Raw genomic sequence first — 24,656 nt, 5'->3', positions numbered from 1 at the left:
TATACCTATCCCTTCATAGTTATATTTTGAAATTGGCTGAATGCCAGTCGGTTAAAACCATTAGAGACGAAAGAAAATGAACTCTGTTATTTTATCCCATTTTTATTTAATAAACTCTTACATCGTTGAATTAACGGAAAAACTTCAGACTTATACAGAGAACTATTAACAGAATGCGTAATTTTCAAAATATCTGAAGCTTTTCTTAAGTGGGAGATGCCATCTACGGTTTTATCCTTGTACAGCAATAGTTTGCATAGCTTCAAGTGTAATAGTCCTGTAAGAGGATGAATGATTGGATAATATTTGCTGAAATTAATCGGTTTTGTAATCGTGTTGAGGTTTTACTTGAAAGTCTTACTTATAACTTTCCACCAGTTCTAAGCCATATTCCAGCGCACTATCAAAATCCTCCAAATCAATGGCAGCTTCAAAGGCCAAATCTAAAATTTTCATGTGCCTCACATGATACTTATTCAACAACCCTTTCTGCCTCTTCAAACAAATTTTACAGACATCTAAATCTACTGTGTTTGTTAAAAAACATTCTTAACATAACATTGCAATAGAAATAACAATAATAAAGGATACAACTTATGTTTTTCATACTGCGTAAATGCATTTCAGTAAATTCCACAACTGATTTAAACAGGTCTATAAATTCACTTGAAAATATGGAGTTACATTTTTGACATTTAAAGCCTTTAGTGTCATCATCAATATATACAACATTATCACATGTTGGATTTGAACAAACTGCTCCAAACACTTCCTTTTTATTTTCTGGGATCAAACACTTTGGGCAATCACACAGAAAATAGTAGGTTTCCAATAGTTCCTTCTGACGCTCCTCTATGGACGCCAAAACATCGATATAACTTATTCTAATCTGCAATAATTAAATCATCCACCACATTTATGTGCATCAACCTCAATCTCACCTTAAGCCAGTCTAAATATGGCAGCTTTTCTACCGTTCTAATTAATAAAGTAGTTCCCTCAAAGATTGCCAAGGCATTTGGCTGGCATGAATGGTCAATTATTGACGCTCCTATGTAAATGCCTGTTCCTAAACTTTGTAGTTCTTGGTTGCATATATTGAAGCTGTTGACACACATCTAGAGATCAAAGAGAAGAAATGTAAAGAAATAAGTAGCAAATGAAGCCTGCTCACTCTGCCATATAAACCCATAAATTCTGCAAAATTTGGCATGAGGTCTTCATTTAAGACATCTGAGAGTATTGCATATAAAGAACTAATATGATCCATTCTTCCCTTGTCATTTTTTAGTTCGGTGTAGTCTAAAATTGTTTCTTGACAAGAATTAATAAAGGGATTGTTACCAATACTTACGCGACATTAAATCTTTCCACATCCTATACTTCTTTTCAGAATAGTAGCCCTTATATGTCAATCCACCATTTTCTAATTTTTTTATCAGTCTGAAATTAGGCATTTCTAAGTATGTAGTGATTGAGGGTGTAAATTGGATTATACCTAAATAACATTCTAGCAGCATCAGGCAATATCCTTGGACTTATCTGTTTCAAAGTTTTGCATTCCTGCTTGTGTAGGGGCCATGCATGTTTCTGGCACAATTTATCACAATAATATGAATATTTGCAATTAGAACATTTCATCATTACCACATTCCTAAAATTTTAATGAAAATTTTACCCAGATGTCACTGATCCTTTTGAACTTACTTCTTAAAACAAAAATCACAGCACTCGGTACGAAACTTGCAACTCAACACATAAACAAAAGGTTTTTCCATAAGAATCGTAGTTCCCACAGGAACTGTCTCTTTTTTAACAGGCATTTCCGAGCTGTTAGTGCTGCTTTCAGCTAAAAATTAATAAATAAGGCTCAAGTACTGAGACTAATACAAAAATAGATTGCTGGTTTTTGCCAATATGACATAATATCTCAAAACATTGTATTAATAAACTGCAGCATTATTTTTAGTTTGAAATGTCTTTGTATGATGAATAGAGGTATTTTAAAGCGAAAACATGTTTTGATGAACGTTAATTGAGTAAACAAGTTGGTTTAACAAGATGTTATGAGAATGAAGATTATTCGGCAATATTGCTAGAACTAAACAGAGGAAGTACCTGATTCTTTTAACTCTTCCATAGTTAGAAATATTGCATTACTTTATTAATTAAACAATTCAAACGAAAACGGAAATAAAACATAGAAGAATTAAAATTTAAATATCGGGAATATTTAGATCTAACCTAACTTTCAGCAATGACACTTACTTTCAGTGGGAATTTTAAAATGAACAATTGAATAGACGACCTCCGTGTAAACAATGTAGAAAATATATATTTTCTTACAGCGCATGAATTGTTTTTGATTCAAATGACCTCGTCGGAAAATTTAAATTATATATTGAATACATTTTTATCAAATACAAAAATAAAGTTTACCACTTTTAACCAGCATTTCAAGACAACGGCATTAAACGTTGGCTTGGTTCACTAAAACATTGCAAATCTCATTAAAATTCGTCACAAACCACTTGGCCTTGGCCTTAACAGTAGCCCGAATAACATTGCCTCCATAACCAATAAAGGCGTCAGCTGGAGGTGCAGCCTCCAAGTCCGTGACCCCATCCCCAATCAGCACCACGTTTTTATAACCACAAGTCTGCTTCAAATGTTGTATTACTAAGCCCTTGCCCCCTGACTGAGATGTGGGCTGATCTTCATCGAAACCAGCATATTCTCCTGTGAAATAGAATTTCAGGCGATTGGCAAAAATATGATTGTGAGATATTTTAAGCTGGTCAGCTATAGGGATGATAATGCACCTAAACCCCCCTGAAATTAGGTAGACTGGGACTTTCCTCCTGTGTAGCACATCTACTAAAGTTTTAACTCCTGGAGTTAGGGTGGGTGGGTACATTCGAATGAAATCCTGCACTTGCCCAATGGTTGGCTGAATGATGTTAAGCCTTAGTTTCAAAGCCTCTTGGAACGTCATGGACCCGCTCATTGCCTGAGAAGTCAACTTGGCTACTTCCAAACCCTTTCCACAAAACTTGGCTAACTCATCAATGCCTTCTTCTCGAATAACTGTGGAGTCCACATCAAAACAGACACAGTCCACTCGTTTCAGGATTGCAAACACCTCTTCAAACATAATTGTAGCACTAAGCATGAATTGTTTTTGAATGATTTGTTATGTTTGTGGGTTAAATAATCTTTTGACCTATTGTAGTTAGTAAAGGGAGATAGTGTCAAGTCAACATGCTGTTGCGTTTGATGATAATGAGTTGATGAGAAGGCAACTGCATTTTATTGGTTTGCGTATTTATTCATAACTGTTTAATAGCCATGTTAATAGTGTTAAGAAAGTGGGGACCTATGGAGCCTTGATCAAAGCTTAAAAATGCTGATTCAAACATCCACGTATATTTAGCTGATTAGTAGAGTAGAGGGGAAAAAAGCCTTCTAAACTGTAGACAGGGCGTTTAAAATCTCAAACAAATTTTGTATTTTGAAAAGGATGAAGGAGACTAACTTGATTAAATGGAGAAGTTGCGCGTTTTTATGGTCTGTGGGATATGACACCGAAAGCTAAAGAGTTTTGAATACTTGGGAAAGTATTTGGGAAAAATCGAATTTATTTATCTCTCTTTTCTAATTAAGTTTTGGCAAACCACAGTAATTAATTTACATCTCTAATTTTAACTTTTCATTTCCTGGATATCTCTGAAAAATAAAGCGATTTAGACAAATTTTTTGCTTCAATTCGAAAATTGACAATTGCAGACCTATAATGTAGCAAAATTACGATTTAAAGCTCTTTTTTTGTTATTATTCTTAACCCAAACAATATGTCAACGATTCTCATGATAATAATAGATGGCGTGATATATGGTCAGCCATATTACCTAATTAAGTTTGTTTAGTTGCTCTTGTCAGGTGACAACTGTCGCTGTCCCTTGTCTATGTCACTTAATAGTTTGTTAATTTTTGGAATATTCTCCAATTTTCTAATTATTAAAAATTGATTTTCCTCTCAGATTTCCAGCAAATATTCCTAAAATGGGGGATGAAGGCGAAACACAGACGAATAATTTGCCTGAAAACAGCCAACAAACTGGCAACCAAGACGAACTTATTTTAGCTCAGCAGCGGCAAATTGAAAAAGAGGTAGATAAACGACCACACAGGTTAAAGGCTCATACTCTAAGAAGTTGTTGTCTCTGCACAGAGGTCCATGGTGGTTCAACAAATTAATGAACATATTTTCAAGCATCTTTGATATTTGTCTAATTTCATTGTCACTTTCATACACCAAAGTTTGTATTTACAATGCATGTAAGAATTGTTAGTTCTTAGGTTTTACCTAGGAAATGGAAACTGTTCTTTTTCTAACTTTCGCTTTCCACTTTTGCGGACCGCAGCACTTTCCAGCTGGGTGGATGCCAAAGATGCCATAAATACAAATTTGATTTGTAGATCTCAGAATCCATTCCTCTGGTGGGCGAACTGGATGCTATAACTTCCCTCAGATCTGAATACTCTGGAGATCAAGTCTACCTAGCCAAAGTAAAAGACTTAGCTTCGAAATACAGTTACGTTAGAAGAACTCGCCCAGATGGTAATTGCTTCTTCCGAGCATTTATTTATGCCACATTAGAACGATTGTTGGACAATAAAGAAGAGTTCAATACCTTTTATAAATTAGCAGAAAATAGTCGGAATGTTTTGGTGGAACTGGGATTTCAACAGTTCACTGTAGATGATTTTTATGAGACTGTAAGTTATGACATTGGTGTAAAATTGGCAATATAGCAAGTGAAATTTTAGTATATGGAAGTTTTGAAGAAATTAGCTGAAATAGAAAATGTTGATGATGCTAAGAAAGAGCTGAATAATATTTTTAATGAGCAAGGATACTCTGACTACATGGTGGTTTATTTAAGACTTTTAACCAGTGCTCAGTTGCAGAAAGACCAGGACTTTTATAGTTGCTTTATTGAGGGCGATCGAACAGTATGTTTTTAAATCAATCTATTGCACATGTTAAGAATTCTTTACCCAGGTAGCGGACTTTTGCCACCAAGAAGTGGAGCCCATGTATAAAGACAGTGATCACATCCACATTATGGCGGCCTGCTCGGCTTTCAATACTGGAGTTCGAATTGTTTACATGGACAGAGGAACAGGAAGTACCGTAACACAACACGACCTCCCAGAGGGCTCCACGCCTACCGTTCATCTGCTCTACCGTCCCAGTCATTATGACATTCTCTATATTTAACGCTAAACTCATTTATACTCTGTTTACTCGGTTGTTTATAATAAATTGTTATCAAGGCAACTTCTGGTAATAATCTTGTTTATGCAACTTTTATTGGGGGCTACAAAAGTAATTAATTACTTGCTGGAGGTATGGATAAGCAATGACATTTGTGGTTCTTTTAAATGAGTTCTTCACTTAGTTTTTATTTTTAATTATTGCGACTTTGCAGTTTTTTCTACTGTTTTGATGCTTTCTGGAATACTAGCGTCTGATCATTAAATATTTTTTAATCCTTAATATGAACAAACTGAATCAACCATGGTTTAAATGTTGGTTCGGTGGTGGTTCACATCTAAATGTTTTCTTGATGATAAATTTTGCAGTTCACGTTGAAATTATGAAGAACACTTAAAAATAGTGGGACCTATGGTATTCTAACAGGTAAGCTAGATATCTTAATGCTGAAGATTATTAAAATCTTAAATAATTAAAATGAAATAACCTTGGCTATCAGCCGCTTCTGAAATGTGGTAATTAAACGGCAATAATTGAGTCTAACGTGAGGAAGTTCTTATGTAGGTATTAGTAAGTAAATATAGGGTTCCCCATATTAAGCAATGCACTTTAAAAGTCAAATAAAAACTTTCTAATCAAAGTAAAAGAATCTTTTAAAATCTTTTATTGGATTAATATATAGCTAATTCTATGGTATTTATTATTAATTTAGATAAATAATCAATTTTTAAAAATCATGCCGTCTAAATGCCTTTCATCAATTTCGATGCAACTTTTATTTTTAAGTTCAAAATTTTGCATCACCTGGTAAAGTAAATTTCAAATTATTCTTGCAGTTTCATTTCGAATTCGCTCTTTTAGCTTCAGGATTGTTGCTACGTCGCACCAAACAATTACTTTTGGTCTGTGGAGTTTTTTGGTAAACAGTTCACGAGAATTTTCAAGTCAATGACGAATAAGTGGAGATAATTTTTTTTTTAATATTTGTTACAGAAAAAATATAAATCTTAAAAAAAATGATGAATGTTTCTATTACGGATCAAGGTCAAAAAGGAGATTCGCTTCGCTGAAATATGCAAAATTTATAATTTAAGATTGCATTGTAGTTGATGAAAGGCACATAGAAGACATGATTTTGAAAAACTGAATACGTATTTAAATTAATAGTATATCCTATAGAATTAGCTATGCAGGGTATTGTATTATCAGACCGACCGTAAGAAATCCCTTGTAAATTTTAATACCACTTAATATTATCTTCTTTGTTCGTTTAAGGGCAAAATTGTATTAGAATTTTTCTAAGGTCCTCTTAAGAGAGACATGTATGTAAAATATGAAAAATGTTCTTCACGCCATTTGTGAGATATTTTGAAAATAACTTCTCAAATCTGCAAACTTGTAATGCAGCTCTGATATTTTCCTCAATTAAACTGCCAATCGCAAAATAATGTATCATTTAATAGTATTGATAAACAATAAATAAACTTTACTAATTATGTTTCTAATATAGTAAATGTTTGAATAATTACAACTCTTTCCAATGTATTACTATTTAATCATAGTTACTTTGTCTGTTATTGTGCAAGACATTTTATTCTTGAGAAATTTTAATAGGTAGAACCGCTTTGACAAAATTAATATAAATAATGTAGTAGCAGATAATAAAGCGATAGTTGCTAGTGAAAATATCAGAAACAATATGAGAGCAGCATTATAAGTTTGGAGGTTTTAGAAAAGCTTTTTTAAAAATATATTGTAAATGGTGCGAACAACATTTTTCGTATTCTATAAGCCGGTTCTTTATAAAATGACCTTTAATAAAGTCTAATATATTTCTGCCCTTAAACGAACAGGGAAGATATTAGATGGTATCGAAATTTACGTGAATTTTTCTATGCTCGGTCTAGCGAAGCAATATCTTGTATATTAGTATACTAAAAGATTTTGCTATGTGGATTAAAACATTTTTAGTTTCGTTTTAAAGTGCATAATGTAATATGGGCAATCCTGCATTTCCCTGAGTAAAATTTATTATTTTGAAGCCTTTCTACTATGTTGGCTTAGTTTTGCGATTAAAGGATTGCGCTTTAAAAGAAATATCCTTTTCATTATAAAACATCAGGATTTTTATGCTTGAATTTTAAATGACGTTTTGGCTAGTATAATGCATAGTTAACATAGGCTAAGATAAGTTTACGATCATTACAATTACCATGTTATGCAGAAATTAGTTTAAATTCTGGATAATCTGGTGGCAGGTAATTTACGTAACTGACTGAAATTATATCTGGGGGTCACTTACCCTAAGCTTCTCCTAAAATGTAATAACTCCGAAGAAAAATTCACATTATACTGAATAGAATCAGGTTCTCTGGTTGAAAATACTCATTGTCTTTTTCGAAAGAGTATTCAAAGATCATAATTCTAACGAATTTCTCCATATTTCGAACATCTCCTTTAGTCTGTAACTAAAGATATTTTATTTTAGTCAAGATTATATACTTTAATATATCGGTTAGAAAGATAATTTGTTAAAACAGCTTGTTAAATAAAATTTTTTGATGTGATAGTGGTTTGATTAAGACCCTATTCGGCATTCCATGTTGAGTCGATCTCGTGCAGGTGCCATGCATTTGATTACATGGATATTTAATATTGGTAAGGTGAAATACAGGCACAAATAAGCAAGGTTATGACTTAGATAGGTTCCTTTGAACCAACCAGTTCCGAGTACGCATTCAAATTTGCAATAATATTTGTTAGATCAGTGATATTTATTATTATATTGTGTTGTTCAATTAAAACTTCTAAATAGAACCGCTTCGATGAAACAGCAAATTTTGGTTAAAATGAGGCGTTTAATTCCAAATAAATAAGTCACGAATTATATTAAGTATTACTCTGTATCAAGGATATTTCTCCTTTTATCTGTGTCTCGATAGCATGTGTGTTATATGTTTTATTACAGCAGTTTCCTGAATCTAGGATATTGATCCAGACATTTTCCAGCCAAACTGTCGCCCCCATACGGTGAATACTTGCGAAACAAACGCTCTCTTTTGGTATCCAGAAGCAGCTAAGTTGTTAATGTAACCTAAAAGAGAAAAAGAAGTTATATGCTTTAAGTAGGTCACACTGTATCTTACTCCATTTCCGTCGTTTATCACTGAGTGTTTATCTAAGATAAAATAAAGGTTTGATTACTAATTTATTATAGATTCATACAACCAACATACACGTTCTCTCGTTGGATTTCAAGTGCAGCGGGGCAGCGCAGGATGCTCGCAAGTCCCAAATTTGTGGAAACATGATGAAATTGAGATATGTCTCCCTTGTAATAACACTCTCTTTATTCTCCGTGTTCATTCTGTTGCTGACCCACATAGAAACTATCAGAATCGCCAACAATATAATCCAGGACACCAGAGGAACCCCTTTTCGCTCACCTGGAGGTAAAGGTTTTAACGTTTTTAATGCCAAAAGTTTCATTGGTTGGTTTATCAGCTTACTTGAGCGCTCTGAAGCCGGCGCAATCAGCGAAGGGCTATTGCCACCTGAATTTTGCTCTGCCAACAGAACTGATTTACAGTGAGAAGAACGTTTCAGGGACTCCAGAACTGGGACAGGAGAGCCCCTTTCGCGTTCTTTATAACGTCGTCGAAGGACGATTGGGAGATGCGGAGCCTCAAGTCACTTATGTGACTCATTTGACCAATGATTTTATCTTTTACCTGCCAGAAGTGGTGAGGTATGTAATTTTGTTTTCCTTGATTTGTCTATAGGTATTGACGTGTTAATTTTTAGTTATTGGGAGGGCCCAATTAGTGTGGCCGTTTACCTTCCAGATGGCGACCCCAATTTTATTCTGGAACATATTTTGCATTTCTGTTATTGTGTCCCTGGAATGTCCCGCCTGTCTTTACATTTGGTTTTTAGGTAGATACAAAACTTCAATTAATTTGAAAATTTACAAGTTTTTCATTCTAGGAAGGATTTTCGGCCCACTTACCACTCAAATAAAATAATGCCCCCTTTAACATGTGATACCAGGGGCTTGAACAAATTACAGAAATCTCTGAAAAACTCAAATCACAATGGTAATACCAATAAAGGCAAAAATGAAGGTTACTTGATATTTTTTTCAAACTTAAATTTTATTAATTTTTGTTGTTATTCAGCCTTAGATAATTGGTATCCAATCAACGTATGTCGCAATGCTGCCAGACAGAAAAGTTATACTGATTATGTGATGGTTTGTGATACAGAATTAATGCCCAGTCAAGGTAGAATTTACTTGACATCCATTAAGCAACATTACCTAACATTAGCCAACACCCTTTAAGCAAAACTATTCAACATTAGCCAATATCCTTTAAGCAACATTATCTAACACTCCTTAAGCAACATTAAACAAAGTATATCTTTGCTAGGCCTTGCTAGTCGGTTTATTGACATGACTGAAAGCTATAAATGCCAGGAAAGTCTTCAAGAGTGTAAGAAAAGGGCCTTTGTGATTCCAGTCTTCGAAGTTGAGAGCACTGAAGCGATCCCTAAGGTTAAGAATGAGCTGGTGCAGCTCATAATCTTAGAAAAAGCGGTGTATTTCCATCAGTTTATCTGCGGACACTGTCAAAAATTTCCAGGCTTAGAGCAATGGATAGAGAGTGACCCTGGGGATGTAATCAGGGTACTCACTAACCCTTCTAACCTTAACCTGAGCCTAATTCTCCCCATTTCAGCCTCTAATAGAAACCAAGAGGGAATTTCCATACCAACGCTGGGAGCCTATTTACATCGGCACTAAGCATGAACCCATGTACTTTGAGAAGCTCTCCTGGGAAGGCTTTCAGGATAAAATGCTTCAGGTTAGTCACCCATATGATGATTTTTTATTTGAGGTAGGAAATTTTTCAGATGTTGGAGATGTGCCTGGCAGGGTACAAACTTATAGTACTTGATGGGGCTTTCCTGGTGCATTGGCCTGGGATCAAAATGGCCAAGAGGAAGGACGAACCTTGGAGGCTGCCTTACGTGAAACAAAACCAGAAGTCATATAATAAGCTGTTAAATAACATTACCAAGAAGTATCATGAAAATTCTAAGTGCCATTCTAAATAATATTGGTCGAATTTGAGGATGTGGAAGTAGTCAATCCATCCAGCTTAATGCGAGTTAAATGATTGTGTTCGTTTGGTGTGATAAGTGAAATTTGTTGAAGGTTTGTACATATTCTATATAGCGGATAACCCGTTCATCGTTGACTAATAGTTGAGACTTGTTAATGCTGCTAATGAGCCAATGCGAATAGTGCTATATTTAAACATTTTTATCCGAATCAGTCGTTATTAAAAAAATTTATTGTAATAATTTGGTTTATTTGGGAGTGCTGAACTTTTGTAATCAACTGTAGTAAGGTAAGAATGAAAATCAACCTTCAGCAAGGTAGGTTTTAAGGCATTTTAACGAGAACTATCGTTTCCACTTTCTGAGAGTTTTACGTAATAATCCCTAAGGCGAAATTCGGAGATTAAGTGGAATATAATATTTTCGTATCTATAAAAATATTCAAAAATAGATAATCTCTACTGTCAATTTGCTCGTTTCCTTATCAATTTGCCTCGGTGTACTGTCTGACTTTGCACAAAACGAATTGATAGAAAAGATGTGACTAGCTACCGAATCACATTTCTAAAGATGTTTTTGAAGATCTGGGTAAATGGCGATTAAGAAAATGTTTTTCCACGGCTTCAGGGCCTAGAATGAGGTACCCAGGGTTAGCACAGGACTTTCGTTTTTTCGCACCTGTAAAATCGCAAAAAATAGGCATCAATGTGAACATGTATCTCGGGAAGCGAAAGAAATTTTGCATGTCTGCATAGGGTGATTGAGAGACATTATCCTTCCAAATTGAGCGATTTTCAAAGGCTTCACCTGTTCTCGAGATATCGGCGTATAATTTTACGGTGCAAAAATCAGTTCCTTTCTTAGCTCTTTTTTTATTAATTGGATTGGCTGAAGTTTACATACAGGATGTTCCAAAAAGGTTGTGCCAAACTTGAGGAGGTTATAAGGGCCATTACGGTGAACAGTTTTTGCATAGAAACCCCCTAGTCAAAAACGAGCCGTTTTAGCTGCAGAGTCGTTTTTGTTCAAAAGACTTCGATATTCAACTTAAGTGAATAGAGAAAAAACAACAAAATAAACACTTTTTGCCTCCTCAAATAACTTTATTAATCCCTTTCGTGAACTTCATATTTGCTGAAATTTGCCTTGATTTTAATCGTAATCGCAACATTGTTGTGTTAAATTGTGATAATGGTCTAGTTTATGTTTAAAAAGTGTGCAGACATGCATTTGGCTTATAGCGAAATAAGATGCAACACTACAGAAACTGAGCGAGCTTATGCTGAGTGGTTTCCGAACCGTTGATTACGAGAAATAGGCAGTTTTAGATCAAATCACAAAACAGGGTGGTAAGTATACAGTAAGGCAGCTCTTGCATCCTTATTATTTTTAAAAAGTGCAAGCACTAGGTCTGCAAGATTATCAGCCATTGGTACATTTTTGCCAATGATTTTTGCAACGCATCGCAAACCAACGGGGTTTTGATTCGATAATTTTATTTACCAATGAGACTTGTTTTACTAAGACATATCGGATGGAACGGAGCTCATCGAAACCAATTTGCCATTAGCATGTGGGCGGGTATTATTGGCAACTTTTTAATTGAACTGTTACTGCTTCCACGTTGGTTAACTGGTAATATCTACCTAAATTTTCTGCAATGCGCACTGTTTGAGCTATTGCACAATGCACACATTCATGTGGGTGTAGGGGATGGAATGTAGTTCTAACATGACTATCTAAATCGATCTTTTTATGGAGACGGATGAAAAAAAGTGGATTTATCCTGTGGACAGTGCGATGTCCCGATTTAAGGTCGTTGGATATTTTCCTTTGGCGTTACATCAAGTCGTTGGTGTATGAAACTCTTTGACCTCTCAAGAGAAACTATTGGGAAAAGTGTTCGCACCTCTCTTCATATAGTAAGATACGCACATTTTACAATGGATGCGCGATTCAATGATTCCAAGAACAAATTTATGTAACCAGAAGTGTTTATTATAATTTTTTTGCGACTTTTATCTTAAAAAAAATGAATTAAGTAGCGAAGTTTTTTGATGTCGACGAGCTAACATTACATTTTTGATGAAAATTGACTCTGAAGTCAAAAGGGTTAATTTTTGAGAACTTTCTATGTAATAATTGTTTATCGCAATATCGTCTATAACCTCCTCAAGTTTGACACAAGCTTTTTAGGACACCCTGTATATCACAAACACAGTGGACGTTGGCGTATGAACGTATATAAAAAAAATTAATCTGAAAATTCTAATAAATAACATGTTATTTTTAATATATCCGCTTTAGTTTTATTTGTAGCACTTAATATCATTGTTTTAATGGTAAAAACATTATTTTAATATTTTGTTTTATGGAAACCACATTTGGTACCAAAAAGGAACGGATTTATATCGTATAAACAAATGATGAGTACTCGATATTAAAGTCAATTTACGTGAATATTGAGCAGCATGGATTATTATTCGCAGTTTATATAAATCATAGATTTATAATACACACACAAAATGCATACAAATTGCGTGCACGAAAACTTCCAATGACGTATTCGGACGCCTGCACCATTGTGACGCATCCAATGCGGCAATATGGCCTACTTTTTTGACTGCCCCGGTTTTATAATGATGTATGGTATATCAGGGGGACATAGCCAGAATTCGTAGGCCATGTTTTAACACACTTTTTTTGAATTTTTTCATGCCCAAATGCGTCATTAACGCGAACACGTACTGCTGGAAAATTTCGCTTCATTTTGTGATATTTTTAAATATCGAGCGATACCTCCTCGGTTCCAGATTCTAAGCCTCACTGGTAACTACGTGCTAGGACTTTGGGATCTCAAAGGTGCCAGAAACCAGATAGATTGATTGATTTTCTTTAATCTCGTTTGTGTACACCTCCAGATCCCTTGTTTACACTTATAAATACCTGAATCTGTAGGGAATTCTCTGGGCTTGATAACACCAAACGTCTGTATTAAATAAATGCCATAACAAAAACGTATCAAGTTTAAAGCGACACACAGTACATTATGCTTCATATTCCTCAACAAAACCGCATATCTTCAAAATTTTCTTAAATCTTCGTACTACTGTCAAAGGAGTAAATTGTTTCAAAATGTAGGTTTATGCGTATATCTGGTTGCCTACACAAACTCATCTGTAAGTTGTCTGAAATGGAGACATGGGCCTGTACGAGGGCGTATTAAGAAGTTCCACTTTTTTACTTTTTACGTTTAATTTAAGTCATTTGTAAGTATTTACCACATTAGAATATTGGAGAAATTCCTGATTTGCTTTAAAAATTTTTTTGCGATTAATGATTGATTGATGTTTTTTGAGGGACATCTCCGTACTTGTAGCTTGTGAATCGGTAGAAAGGCGAAGCGCCACCAAAGGAAAACTAGCTCACATAGGGGAAGAAAGTCATAATTTTTGTGAGCAATATGATGTTGTCCAGTGACTCATTAGGTCATAAAGATAATAAAGCAAACAAAGCAAATCCTCACTTAAAGCGTTTAATTGGCAACATAATACCAGAAATATTAAATAGATTATCTTTATTTGAAGTATATAGTCGTGTAAATTTTCATGCATTTTCCAATTTCTTCACTGGTTGTACCTTGATTGGTGCTTTTCCAGCTTCCCGCGAAAAAGAAAATTGGCATTACTCCCTCCAAAACAATCACACAATCAAACCCACCTCTTTTCCCTATTAAAAACGCCAAACCCTGCACCAAAGGTGCCTCGAAGAGAATTGTGAATAAAAACCCTACAGCGACCATCAGGCACAAATCCGCCATTGCTGCATGAAGCTTATAAAGCCCCGATTTAAATGAAATTTTCTTTAATTATCATCAAACCTACTGAAAGAAAATCAGAGAAATATCCGGGTGTTTTAGCCGCCCCGCTCATCATATACTGGATACCCATGTGCAAGAGATACATTCCATAACTGATCCTGCCCAAAATTCGAAAGGCGTGGAGCGATAAAATATCGTTGATTAATCCTGAAAGTAAATATCAATTACGGGATTAAATTAATTGTTCCTGAGTTCATTTAAGACCGAAGATGATCTACACTGACCCCCATATCCATTTACGCAAGCCCACACAATCCAAGCAATGCCCAGAGTCCAGGTCGATCTGGATATGGCAAGGAAGAGCGAAGATTCCAATTGGTTGTATACATGGTCCTCTAAGAAAAATATGTGACACCCTGAAAAGACTTTTCACACATTTATCATCAAACGAATATATCACTATCACCGATTAATGAGGCTAATATTGCGATTATAGAAGCAATCCAGCCCGCTGCAGCCCATATTTTCCGAATTTTAACCCCCTCACGAGGCCTGCGATGCAAAATGTACCCAAGTCCCAGACCAATAATGTAGGTAGATGCCCTTACATGAGGGGCTATGTAGTGAAATTGGAAATACTTGGTCCCAAACAGCTGATTACTATTTTTCTGATCGTGAATGAGCTTGTGTGTGATATGAGCAACTTACGTTACGGGTACTGCACCATTATACTCATTAACCCAGGCAAGGTAGAAATTTACCATGACAGAAACGGCATAGATCAGCGCCAAGTTAATTAGACCCAGGGCCTTATGGTTCTTCAAAGGGATCAGGATTATGGGGGATAGGAAGTAGTACTGCATGTCACAGGTGAGATACCAAGTTTGAGTGAGGCACTTTAAAATTCGGTAGTGTAATAAATTGTAGAAAGCATTGATGGTACCTACCAAAGGGTAGGGGTGAATGTAGTTTTGAATATGTAGCACTGTAGCCCACCAGTACTCCTGGCAAGGTTTCTGCACGATGTCTAGCATATCATTCCATAAAGGGCCGGATCCAAAGTGCTGGATTACCATGCAGTGCCTTGTGACGGTGAAGCACATATTGCACAAAGTTCCATACAATATAGGAATTTACCATAAAACGACCACGGCTAAAGGTGGAGTAATTCGTAGGAATCGGTAAAAGTAAAACATGGCCCAATTAATGTCCCTCTTGGAGCTCTCGGTGAAGTAACCGGTGCTTACGAGCATGCCACTGATCATGAAGAAGGTGTCTACGCAAAGCGTCCCTCCAGTTATTGCTGTGCTCCTGTAGTACAAAATCCACTGAAATAAACACTGGAAATCAATATCCAGAAATTTGAGTGATTTCAATGGGTTTACGTCCATGATCTGCAAGCTGTTAACCACTGGGAAAAACATCATCATGAGGTAACGATGACCTATAATGACGTAACAAGTGCTAAGGACGCGCAGCCCGTGAATGCAGTCCAAGTCTCCTAAAATTACGATTTAGAGAAAAATAAGGGGGAAATTTCGGGGGAATATTCTACGACCTTTAGAGTAGTTTTGGGCGAGTATTTTCCTGACGCTGTTCCTCAGCGAGAAGATTTCCAGCACCCCCGACTGAAACTCTAACAAAAAAAAAAAATCAAACTTAGTTATCTTCTTTCTAGACCAAACCCTTACTGAGGGCGTCAGCAATAGTGAAAGCTCCAATTCCCGCCACGTAAAGCAACGATCCGAAGCTGAAAAGGCCTTGCAACCCTTCATTTCCCCAATGAACTCATAATTACTCACATAACCACGAGTTCTATGCTGCTAAAACTTTCTCTATCCTCAATGAGGCAGTCTGATTCCCTTAGACTGACACTTAGGTTCAATCCCTCCGTTAAGCCTTTGATTAGCTTCTGAAAATGGGGCAATACATCCGGGACTTCACAGGAGTCTGGGACGCAAATGGACCAACTTAAGGTGGAGTTTTGTACGAATACTTTAATCTTGCTCCATCTCTAAATATTCGTTAGCGGTAATGGGCGTGAAGGAGGAAAAAAGGGAAACTTGCTTTTGTTGAGACGCCCCTGAAGCTTAGCACTTTTTTTAGCAAAAATTCGTCTGGATGGAGTTTCAGGGTGCAATGCTTGCCCCGGAGGGGTCTCGATAAGTTTACTTGGGAGATTGAGATGCATTGCCTGTAGTCGCCAAAGTCAAATAGGTTTCCATGTAATATACCCGCCTGAAGTTTCGAGGACGAATCGAACACTGCAACAAAGCCCTTTTTGCACAAAACGCTTCATTTTTTTTTTAAATAGCCACTTTTTAAGGCCCATTCCTCCAAGTTCCTTAGGGCCATTGCGAGCTCTTGAGAGTGGTTCCTGCAAGGCTCCCCTAACGCGTCCTTGAGGGTATAAATTTCAACCACCTGATTCATGAGCAAATTTTGCTTTAAATTCAACTTCACGGCTGTTTTAGCTGTTTCAGGGGGCACCATCTCAAGTCCATTGTTTTTAGTAAAACAACACAAGCTGCCACCGGAAAAGAGCAGCACAACTAAAATGGAAATATCGCTTAAGTTATGCATTCTCAAATTAATGCAGATGTCCTTTGGCTGGGTTGCTTTATATGCCTTCGCTAAATTAGATCTTGCACCAGACGTCACCTTAAAAGTTCTAAATTGAGGGTTTTTTCTTTGCGAGTTTTTGAATATTTAATAGCGGTCGTTAGTTGAATGACTGGAGAAGTTTCTAAGTGGATTTGTATAGAGTGAAGGACATATTACCGGACAGTTCGGCGAGGGTGTTCGGGGACGTATTCACTCCATGATTCGCCGCTGACTACACGACCGCGCCAAAGGAAGAAAAAAAACCAACCAAGATCGTATCGAAGGTCGATGGAGGGAGTCGAGTAAACAGTCGAACTTGTGAAAATTACGATGTACGCCACTGACGTTCCTAAGTATTGGCCTCAGGGTCGACCTCTTCTGAGTACGAGCTTGATAAGAGGAGAAAAACTAGGTCGACGATATGACCATTTTCCTTCCATGATAACTGAAAATCAGGGAGAACGAGCGACTGTTCATATATAGGGAGTCCCAAAAGGTAGTAGGACAAAGGGGAACAGTAGATTTCTGCCATCGAAATATTAAGATCTAGCACAATTGTTATGTCCCGAAAGTTAATATGACCACAGATACAGAGCGTTAAAGTAAAATTTTTTTTTAGTTCAGTTCATACCTTCACAGCCTTCTGATCTATGGTACTAAAATTTGGTATCCGGGGGTTTTTGGATGTCTCCAACAAACTAGTCCTGTCGGCTTTATTCTAGCTAATAGGGGGCGCCACTTTAAACTGTCATGACTAGTTAAAAGAGCCCTCATTTTTTTCTATACAACTTAAGTAGTCCTATTAACAAAAAAATATCATTCTGTTCAACATTCTAGATGATAAAGGTACATATATACCTGTTAGTAGTCTCGACACTTGACAGTTTTCGAGGTATTCACATGATTTACAGGGTATCTCACTTTTGAGAGAATTATTAAGAAATCTCGCTTAGAAATAAAGATACTTAAAAAAGGTTTACGCAACACTGTGCTACTTTTTTTTGCAATAAATAATGTTATAAATAATTTTTCATAGACCTTTTCTTGCGATGGAGAGTGACATTGCAATTGTTACATTCGGGAACCCCTTCTGTAACATTTTTATTTGAAAGGATTTTGTAATTTTGAAAATGGATTCTCATAGATTTTTTTGCATAAAGTTCAGTGGTAATATGAGATTTTTGTATTCATCTAACCAAAATGCAACAATTTCTATTTTACTCTTTATTTAAAAAAATAGAAAACAAATAGACCTGTGAAAAAATTGTTTGCACTGTGATTTAGTTTTCGACAAAGTAGCACAGTATGGCTTACTTGGTTTAAATATGTTCATTTCTGAGCGAGATTTCTTAATAGTGCCATGAAAAATAGAACACCCTGGACATTATGTAAATATCTCGGTAACCGTCAAGTTTTGAGACTACTAACAGGTACACCTTTTTTTATTTAAAATATTAGACAGAATAATATTTCTTAATAATAGGACTGCTGAAGTTACGAAGAAACAAGGTAGGGCCCTTTTAATTAGTCAAGACGGTCTCAAGTGGCGGCCCCTATTAGCTGCAACATAATCGATAGTACCACTTTGTTTTCCACGTCTGAAAACGCCGCTGTACCAAATTTCAGTACCACAAGTCAAAAGATTTGGAACATATGGAATAATATCAAAAATACAATTTAGACTTTAACACTCTGTATCTTTGTTAATGTTAACTTTCGCAATAAAGCAGTTGCGCTGGATCTCAATATTGTGATGGCAGAAATTTGTCGTTGCTCTTTTCCTCATGGCTTTTTTTTTAAAATAGAAATTAATTTTTGGCTTTAGATAAATGCGGAGCCCCTAATGGTGCTGCATCTACTTTAAGCCCTTTACCACCTGGAGAGACAATAATATGGCAAAGTTTCACGCAGAGGTCTCGGAACGCCTTTCCTTTTAAGCAAGATTAATTGATTGTAACCGGGATTAAGGGCAAGACACAAAGCTTATATTATTTTAATTAAGGCTGATCCCAACTGAGACTCTCGATATAATTGTTCCACATATTTTAGTGTATTGCAATGGACATAGAAGGGCCGGACTTTAGCACGCAAATGCCGGTGGGTCGTATCCTATAAAATTATGAAAAATTGTTGCACCGCTCCCTCGGGAATAGTTAACGTCTTGCTCACGTCACAATATCCACGATTTAACGATGATAATATGGGTCATAACGAAGTCCATCGCGCAAATTTCCCATTCTACTCAAACAAACATTTGCTGGAATTCCCAAAATTGCTTTCCTGCACCGACATGGGGATGCCAAAATCATCCAAGCCTCTTTCGAAATTATAAGAAGCTGTATCGTTATCATCGCTGAAAAAGTTACCATATGGCAGTGGGTGTGATGCTGAAAACCGCATGCTCTCGGTACAGCTTTGGGCGTCCCTTAAGCGTCGCCTCGTCCACAGCCCTCGTCCTTCGTTCACTCGGCGTCCCGACGCTTAGTGCGCTTTCAGGCGTCTTCCATTGAAGACATGAAGATCGCTTGGCTCGTGTTGGTCTCTTGCGTGCTCGTCCTGGCACATGCAGCTGTGCCATATTTCGATGATGGTAAGTGAAATAAGACGCTTTTCATCACAGTTATTATTGTTCACATTTACTTTGGGCCACTTTAAAAGTCAACTTTTGGGCCAACTTGTGATACAACTTAATCTTAATGGGTGCTCATGTCTCAAATTGCGCTCAGTCGTCCGTTTTCAGCAGTCGATTTAATGTTCTATCATCCACGTTGGAAAACCGGGGATTTTCATTTTCGAACTCGAAGATTTTTCTGTAATTTTGCGTCTTTATATCCACACAGACGGAAGAAAAACTGAGGGGACGGATTAATTTGTCCCACTGGAAATCCTATTAAGCCTTGCTTGGTGGTGTCAATCGAAGCAAATGGAAACTCAATCTTTCAACTTTTCCATTTCGTTAATCTGCCATGGAGATCCATTCATCCGCGTTCAATTTAAGCAGAAGGGGCTTATTTAAATTCCTTCAAAAATTGACAAATGAACGATGCAAATTATTATTGTCGGGCTTAACCAAACGTGACACGACTCTCCATATGTTCTTCATCCATGAAATCAATTTTCCGGTTATATATGCATGTAATTGAGGAACGTCAACATTCCCATATTGTCCCGAGTGTTATTCCTGATATGTTATATCTCTAATGGCTTCAGTCAGGCTCTGAAAACGTGGCAAATAGATCATATTAAAATACTCAGAGAGCCCAAAAAATTGGGAAATCTTCTCTAAATATCAACAAGTATCGACTTGTTTCTGGCTCTTTTGGCAAACGTCCAAACTGTTGCTGCATCACCGGCTGCAGAAACTAAATCAGAGCACATCAGGACCAGAATGGCTTTTTGCTGCGCTGTGGAACCGACAAGGCAGGAACAGAGTTCAATGTGTAATATGAAACTTTCGTTCTAGATTAGGTAACAATCGATAAAGTTCGTGGTTGGTGAATGGATTTGTGCACAATGCACGAAAAGACATTTTCTGAAAGGGATAATGTGGAAAACAATTTGTTTAGCAAGTCTGTATGGCTACGGGGTTTTGTCCCTTTTGTAGGCTCGAAAGCAATTTTCCTCCATGCAACACCTTTTACTGTATTTTTTTGGCAGTGTACTGTCCCTGCAGAATATTTTGCTATTCGTTCCCTTGCAGGGATTTCTAATTTTTTTTTATTTTAACAAATCATTTTCCTTACATTTTGGGCGCTAAAGTTCTACTTTTCACATAGAACTTCCCGTATGTTGCGCGATTTTTTAATTTTGCTATCCATTAAGGTTAATTCTCCCATAGAAACCAGTATACATATTTTTGTTAGCTCTATAAGGGCATATTGTTAACGCTTTTTAAAGGGAGCCTTCAACATGATTCTTTTTAAGAATTTGGAACTCCATTTTTCCTACGCGACACTGTGTATATTGACGAATTTCTTAGTTTTCTAGCAATTTGACCCTTCATGAAGGTACTCTTTAAAATTTTGGGCAACATCTTCGGTAAAACTCGAGCACAAGAACTGCTGTTCGCATAAAACCCCCAGTATGTTGCGCGAGTTTTTTAATTTGCTGCTTATTAACGATAATTTCCCTTTGGAAATCCTTATTCCCATCTCTCTTCGTTTCTGAGTGCTGTAAGGACTAATAAGGGCACGTTGCCAAAACTTCGTAAAGGGAGTTTCCGACATGATTCTTTTTAAGTCTTGGGAATTCGATTTTTTTTCATGGGACATCTTGGAAATAAGCAAATTTTTCCAATCACCCAGTAATTTGACCCTGCACGAAGGTTTTCTTCAAAATTTTGGAAAATAGTTTTAGTGAAATTCAATGAGTGAATACTATACTCTTCACTTGTAACCCTCGGAACTTTTGTTTAATTCTGTGTCTTAATTAAGGTTAATTTACCCATTGAAATCCCTATTTTTCCAGCCCCCGAATCTTTGAGGAATATAGAAATTAATAAACGCACCTTTCCCCTGTTAGTTAAAGAAACTTTTTCGCATAAATCCTCTCAACCCCCTGTAGTTATTGTGTTAGAGCAGTGCTCGTAACCTTTTTTTACACCTCAGCACTTCATCGATGCTGCCGATTCGTGTGATCGGTCGGAAACCTTCGAACTAACCTGTACTAACCGAAACGAAGTACTGACTATGCATCTAAATTATTGCTGAAAATTCGCACTTCATGCGGTAATAAAGTTATTACCTTCACGATTGATATGGCAGAGTTACGAACGATTTTCTCTGGCTTCATTGATTAAATTGAACGAGGCGAAGAAAATAAACTCGCGCCTAATTATCGACACGAATTGGTACCCGACAGGGGCGCAAATTTCTCTAAATTGGCTCTATATTCCCGTTTGATTAACCAGTTAATAGCTGGTTGTCTAGAGTCATAAATAAAGAGCAATAAAAATTCAGCCTAAATTATCAGACCGAACAAATCTCATTAAAACTTCGTTCGTACAAATATTGAAGACACGTCTGAGAATAAAACAAAGTTATAAGTATCCCGACCCTCATCAGTCTGTTTAATACTTCTTGTTGGTGATTTGTGTATGTTACCAGTAATCCATTTCAAGACAGGAAAACGGGTTAAAAGGCAGCATATTTTCCAGGAAACTCTAAATTCCAGCAAAGCTGAAGGCGGACGAAGTGTAATTAATGAAAATTAGTTTTTGCATATTATATGTTTTCTGGAGGCATTTTCCCGCCTCAGGGTGACATTAATGAAATTTATGTCTGAAGATTAAAATTAATTTTACGAATTTCTGTTTTGCAATTTACCAGGAAAAATGATTTGCAACGTAGTGAGGATAGCAACATCTCGCCCAGCCCTACTTGAATACGGCAAATTAATAGGTCTTGACATGAAAAGTTAAATTAACGATTTCTCGTCGGAATTAATCACCATGGACCCTCTTGAAGTTTTGTTTTCGCGGTCGTTAACATGATAACGAGCCATTTTATTGAGGTTTAATGCGAAAGGAATGCCATTTTGTTGCCTCAAATAATTTTATTCAAAAGAGTATTGTTCATCTAGACCATTCGACTGCCTGCTTGAGACACTTGCTGAATTTTAATTTCAACTTTCAGACCAGGGATATCCATCGTCAGAAGATGATTATTCTGAAAATCCCGTCGACAGGCTGCTACCGCCTACGCAAAAGTAAGTTTGGAATGGTGCACACACGAATGAATCGAATTTCCCATTAGGTTTATACATAAGAAAATGGGAAATTCTAGCTGAATTTGTAGTTAATTATGTCTAGATTTTTTAGTTTAGTTTAAACTGAAACATTTAAACACTAAATGACTCTCTTGATATAAACTGCCTCAGTGAAATAGGGGAGACGCGGCGCTACGAGTAGACTCTTACTAGCTCTTTTTGCTCTGCGGTCTCCTACTTTTCGATAAAGACTTTTTTTCAAATTTTTGTATCACTTGATTTTCTGTGCGACTATTAAAAACAGCAACAGGTACTTCACGAGTAAGAAAGTTTGATCAGAGTGCTCTTGCTAATTTCCTTAAGCTCCTGAAGACTTTTTTTCGAAAGCGGCCAATCAGCGGCTTCAGTTCTTAAGGCGCTCATGATAGTGCCTGTATGGGCACTCAGATAAATATTAATAATTTTTGGACAAATCTGACTTGATCAAGTTCATCTCCCCCTCATAAGAAAACTGAAATCCATTATAACCACATCCACCACACTTATACCTTACATGAGCTTAGTAGATATATAGAGCGATGCACGTGTTTCATTCATGTTCTCTGTTAGTAATATAGTTAGATGTGGTTGTAAAAGTGATTTCTAATTTCCATTTTGCAGACGTCAGAGCTCTTCAATAATTTACCTTTTCAGACGAGCTTGTATCCGAAGAGGAGGAAATTGCGATCACAGAGGAAGCGATTGCTGTTATAACAGCTCATGCAGGTGCAATTTGTGGGGTTCCAACTGTCGGTGTCAACGAATGGGCCTCTTCCAAAAATGGGGCTAACTTTTCTCGTTAAAATTGTAGCTTTGAATGGCCTAGCTCACTGTCTAATTTCCCCTTATCTCTGCTCAGTTTGTCACTAAACCAATCGTTACATAGACTTCGATTCTGTTCACTATAGCTGGGTCATTCAAATGAACGGGACTTCTGAATCGGACCGCGGTTTCAACCCTTAATCGAGAGAAAAAAGTTATTTTTAATAATTTACTTTTGCAAGACTGACTTTTAGACTATTTTTAAGAAGCTCCTGGAGGGGGTTGAACGCGATGGTCCAGACCTCTTGCTTCGTATCTTGGCTGACGAGAATATCAGTATTTAATATAGCTATTTCCTTTGATTGTTATTCGTGTGAATTGCGAGCTATTGTCTAAATTGGACGATTAATTTTTTTCTTACTGATGCCGCCACGACAAATCTCATTTTGAATTGAACGGCTAAATTCGTGGCAACATCAGGATTAGCCGCCTTTCTACTAAGAGTTAATCCAGCCACATTCTCAGTAGATGAGGGCGTGTCTAATTTCCCTAATTTGCGGCCCTGGGGCTTAACACTCCTCAAAGCCGTTTCGAACATCTCGACAGCCCCCGCACCGCGAAGGAAATACGTATTAGTTAACAAATAAATGTATAGTTTATAGGGGCATTAAAACGTGGTGATGGGAGCCACAGGAGAAAATCTTGTCAGTAGCGATTAATAAAACATATTTTAACATAAATTAGAGACTATTACATAAGCATATTTATATGTGAGAAGGGTACAACGTTCAGGATTCTGTCAATATAATATATCAATTGGCCTAAATGTAAGTGTTTCATTTCCGTGTTCCTAAAACTCCCTTCATTAGACTTCAGCTCATAACATCATGAACATTCCCGATCTTCCCATTGAAAGTTTTCAAATCGGCACACTTGACACCTCGCATCTCACTGTGACCTTTCAGGTATCAATTTGAGCACATCAGACTGTAACTGCCTCTTCGTCTGGAGCATTGAAAATTGGGCAATCGCACGTCTATTCTTGATCAAACTCAAATAACCAGTTTAACGAGGTGCGAATCCTACAATATCAGACATACAAAGATTTCGACTACATAATATTTTGAATTGAGCAGTTAATTTGCAAATATCTACGAAGTCCACTCCTAATTCCCTTAAAAGCACTAAATCCTTTCTGGAAATCTATTCAAAGAGCTGGTGGCGTGACCTGGAAAAGAATCTCGACGAATGCGCTTTAATTATTCAGTATTAAATTATACATTTTGAACTATGGCTAATACAGGTGCTTAATATGCAGCT

General features: G+C 36.6%; 6 protein-coding genes and 1 long non-coding RNA gene across 14 annotated transcripts; 3 read left to right on the top strand and 4 right to left on the bottom strand.

Moving 5' to 3' along the window:
- Positions 1-84: 84 nt before the first annotated feature.
- On the bottom strand, positions 85-2,579 carry Smyd3 (SET and MYND domain containing, class 3). 4 transcript variants are annotated; one of them, XM_066290237.1, is made up of 9 exons: positions 2,440-2,579; positions 1,708-1,849; positions 1,499-1,654; positions 1,355-1,443; positions 1,175-1,302; positions 942-1,118; positions 592-889; positions 362-527; positions 85-309 (listed from the first exon to the last, which is right to left on the bottom strand). In XM_066290237.1, exons 1-9 carry the CDS (start codon positions 2,453-2,455, stop codon positions 87-89), a joined length of 1,395 nt encoding a protein of 464 aa, XP_066146334.1. In that variant the 5' UTR covers positions 2,456-2,579; the 3' UTR covers positions 85-86. The 4 variants fall into 4 exon arrangements, with proteins under 4 accessions (XP_066146334.1, XP_066146332.1, XP_066146333.1 ...); XM_066290235.1 differs by lacking the exon at positions 2,440-2,579 and adding an exon at positions 2,119-2,267; XM_066290236.1 differs by lacking the exon at positions 2,440-2,579 and adding an exon at positions 2,119-2,267 and having other exon boundaries at positions 362-524.
- LOC136343492 (phosphoserine phosphatase-like) lies at positions 2,384-3,509 on the bottom strand. The gene has a single exon (XM_066290249.1). The coding sequence runs from the start codon at positions 3,170-3,172 to the stop codon at positions 2,471-2,473; it is 702 nt and encodes a 233-aa protein (XP_066146346.1). The 5' UTR covers positions 3,173-3,509; the 3' UTR covers positions 2,384-2,470.
- A 428-nt stretch (positions 3,510-3,937) lies between these two features.
- On the top strand, positions 3,938-5,344 carry LOC136343490 (ubiquitin thioesterase otubain-like). The gene is made up of 4 exons (XM_066290246.1): positions 3,938-4,170; positions 4,480-4,779; positions 4,831-5,016; positions 5,066-5,344. Exons 1-4 carry the CDS (start codon positions 4,063-4,065, stop codon positions 5,282-5,284), a joined length of 813 nt encoding a protein of 270 aa, XP_066146343.1. The 5' UTR covers positions 3,938-4,062; the 3' UTR covers positions 5,285-5,344.
- Positions 5,345-8,237: 2,893 nt separating this feature from the next.
- Positions 8,238-8,657, bottom strand: LOC136343494 (uncharacterized). Its single transcript, XR_010732792.1, has 3 exons — positions 8,518-8,657; positions 8,428-8,459; positions 8,238-8,375 (listed from the first exon to the last, which is right to left on the bottom strand). It is a non-coding gene; the product is annotated as an uncharacterized lncRNA (long non-coding RNA).
- On the top strand, positions 8,589-10,648 carry LOC136343483 (beta-1,4-glucuronyltransferase 1-like). 4 transcript variants are annotated; one of them, XM_066290233.1, is made up of 8 exons: positions 8,589-8,733; positions 8,786-9,029; positions 9,086-9,217; positions 9,269-9,378; positions 9,466-9,564; positions 9,712-9,968; positions 10,021-10,146; positions 10,196-10,648. In XM_066290233.1, exons 1-8 carry the CDS (start codon positions 8,589-8,591, stop codon positions 10,397-10,399), a joined length of 1,317 nt encoding a protein of 438 aa, XP_066146330.1. In that variant the 3' UTR covers positions 10,400-10,648. The 4 variants fall into 4 exon arrangements, with proteins under 4 accessions (XP_066146330.1, XP_066146329.1, XP_066146328.1 ...); XM_066290232.1 differs by having other exon boundaries at positions 9,269-9,405; XM_066290231.1 differs by having other exon boundaries at positions 9,269-9,405; positions 9,460-9,564.
- Positions 10,649-13,926: 3,278 nt separating this feature from the next.
- On the bottom strand, positions 13,927-16,718 carry LOC136343762 (nose resistant to fluoxetine protein 6-like). The gene is made up of 13 exons (XM_066290688.1): positions 16,544-16,718; positions 16,293-16,489; positions 16,028-16,239; positions 15,917-15,975; positions 15,784-15,861; positions 15,363-15,726; positions 15,173-15,308; positions 14,934-15,121; positions 14,692-14,885; positions 14,510-14,641; positions 14,290-14,432; positions 14,126-14,237; positions 13,927-14,064 (listed from the first exon to the last, which is right to left on the bottom strand). The coding sequence occupies exons 1-13, from the start codon at positions 16,716-16,718 to the stop codon at positions 14,012-14,014; spliced, it is 2,043 nt and encodes a 680-aa protein (XP_066146785.1). The 3' UTR covers positions 13,927-14,011.
- Positions 16,719-19,270: 2,552 nt separating this feature from the next.
- LOC136343691 (U8-agatoxin-Ao1a-like) lies at positions 19,271-24,162 on the top strand. 2 transcript variants are annotated; one of them, XM_066290580.1, is made up of 3 exons: positions 19,271-19,419; positions 22,463-22,535; positions 23,229-24,162. In XM_066290580.1, exons 1-3 carry the CDS (start codon positions 19,344-19,346, stop codon positions 23,362-23,364), a joined length of 285 nt encoding a protein of 94 aa, XP_066146677.1. In that variant the 5' UTR covers positions 19,271-19,343; the 3' UTR covers positions 23,365-24,162. The 2 variants fall into 2 exon arrangements, with proteins under 2 accessions (XP_066146677.1, XP_066146676.1); XM_066290579.1 differs by having other exon boundaries at positions 23,196-24,162.
- Positions 24,163-24,656: the final 494 nt, after the last annotated feature.

This window comes from Euwallacea fornicatus, chromosome 15 (assembly GCF_040115645.1).
Source record: "Euwallacea fornicatus isolate EFF26 chromosome 15, ASM4011564v1, whole genome shotgun sequence".
Lineage (NCBI taxonomy): Eukaryota > Metazoa > Arthropoda > Insecta > Coleoptera > Curculionidae > Euwallacea > Euwallacea fornicatus.
This window is presented reverse-complemented; position numbering and strand designations above follow the sequence as displayed.

Excerpts from the sequence above, each read along its gene's own strand:
- LOC136343490 (XM_066290246.1), top strand. The coding sequence starts at position 4,063 with ATGGGGGATGAAGGCGAAACACAGACGAATAATTTGCCTGAAAACAGC. Across the intron at positions 4,171-4,479 it reads AGCGGCAAATTGAAAAAGAG|ATCTCAGAATCCATTCCTCT; the intron begins GTAGATAAACGA and ends TTTGATTTGTAG. Across the intron at positions 4,780-4,830 it reads TAGATGATTTTTATGAGACT|TATATGGAAGTTTTGAAGAA; the intron begins GTAAGTTATGAC and ends GTGAAATTTTAG.
- LOC136343762 (XM_066290688.1), bottom strand. The coding sequence starts at position 16,718 with ATGGTGCCCCCTGAAACAGCTAAAACAGCCGTGAAGTTGAATTTAAAG. Across the intron at positions 15,976-16,027 it reads AGCATAGAACTCGTGGTTAT|CTTCGGATCGTTGCTTTACG; the intron begins GTGAGTAATTAT and ends AGGCCTTTTCAG. Across the intron at positions 14,886-14,933 it reads AATGGTGCAGTACCCGTAAC|TAATCAGCTGTTTGGGACCA; the intron begins GTAAGTTGCTCA and ends TCAGAAAAATAG.
- LOC136343492 (XM_066290249.1), bottom strand. The coding sequence starts at position 3,172 with ATGCTTAGTGCTACAATTATGTTTGAAGAGGTGTTTGCAATCCTGAAA.
- Smyd3 (XM_066290235.1), bottom strand. The coding sequence starts at position 2,140 with ATGGAAGAGTTAAAAGAATCAG. Across the intron at positions 1,850-2,118 it reads GGAAGAGTTAAAAGAATCAG|CTGAAAGCAGCACTAACAGC; the intron begins GTACTTCCTCTG and ends ATTAATTTTTAG. Across the intron at positions 1,303-1,354 it reads GTGGAAAGATTTAATGTCGC|ACTACACCGAACTAAAAAAT; the intron begins GTAAGTATTGGT and ends AAACAATTTTAG.
- LOC136343691 (XM_066290579.1), top strand. The coding sequence starts at position 19,344 with ATGAAGATCGCTTGGCTCGTGTTGGTCTCTTGCGTGCTCGTCCTGGCA. Across the intron at positions 19,420-22,462 it reads TGTGCCATATTTCGATGATG|ACCAGGGATATCCATCGTCA; the intron begins GTAAGTGAAATA and ends TTCAACTTTCAG. Across the intron at positions 22,536-23,195 it reads CTGCTACCGCCTACGCAAAA|ACGTCAGAGCTCTTCAATAA; the intron begins GTAAGTTTGGAA and ends TCCATTTTGCAG.
- LOC136343483 (XM_066290230.1), top strand. The coding sequence starts at position 8,589 with ATGATGAAATTGAGATATGTCTCCCTTGTAATAACACTCTCTTTATTC. Across the intron at positions 9,565-9,711 it reads AGAATTAATGCCCAGTCAAG|GCCTTGCTAGTCGGTTTATT; the intron begins GTAGAATTTACT and ends TATCTTTGCTAG. Across the intron at positions 9,969-10,020 it reads ACCCTGGGGATGTAATCAGG|CCTCTAATAGAAACCAAGAG; the intron begins GTACTCACTAAC and ends TCCCCATTTCAG.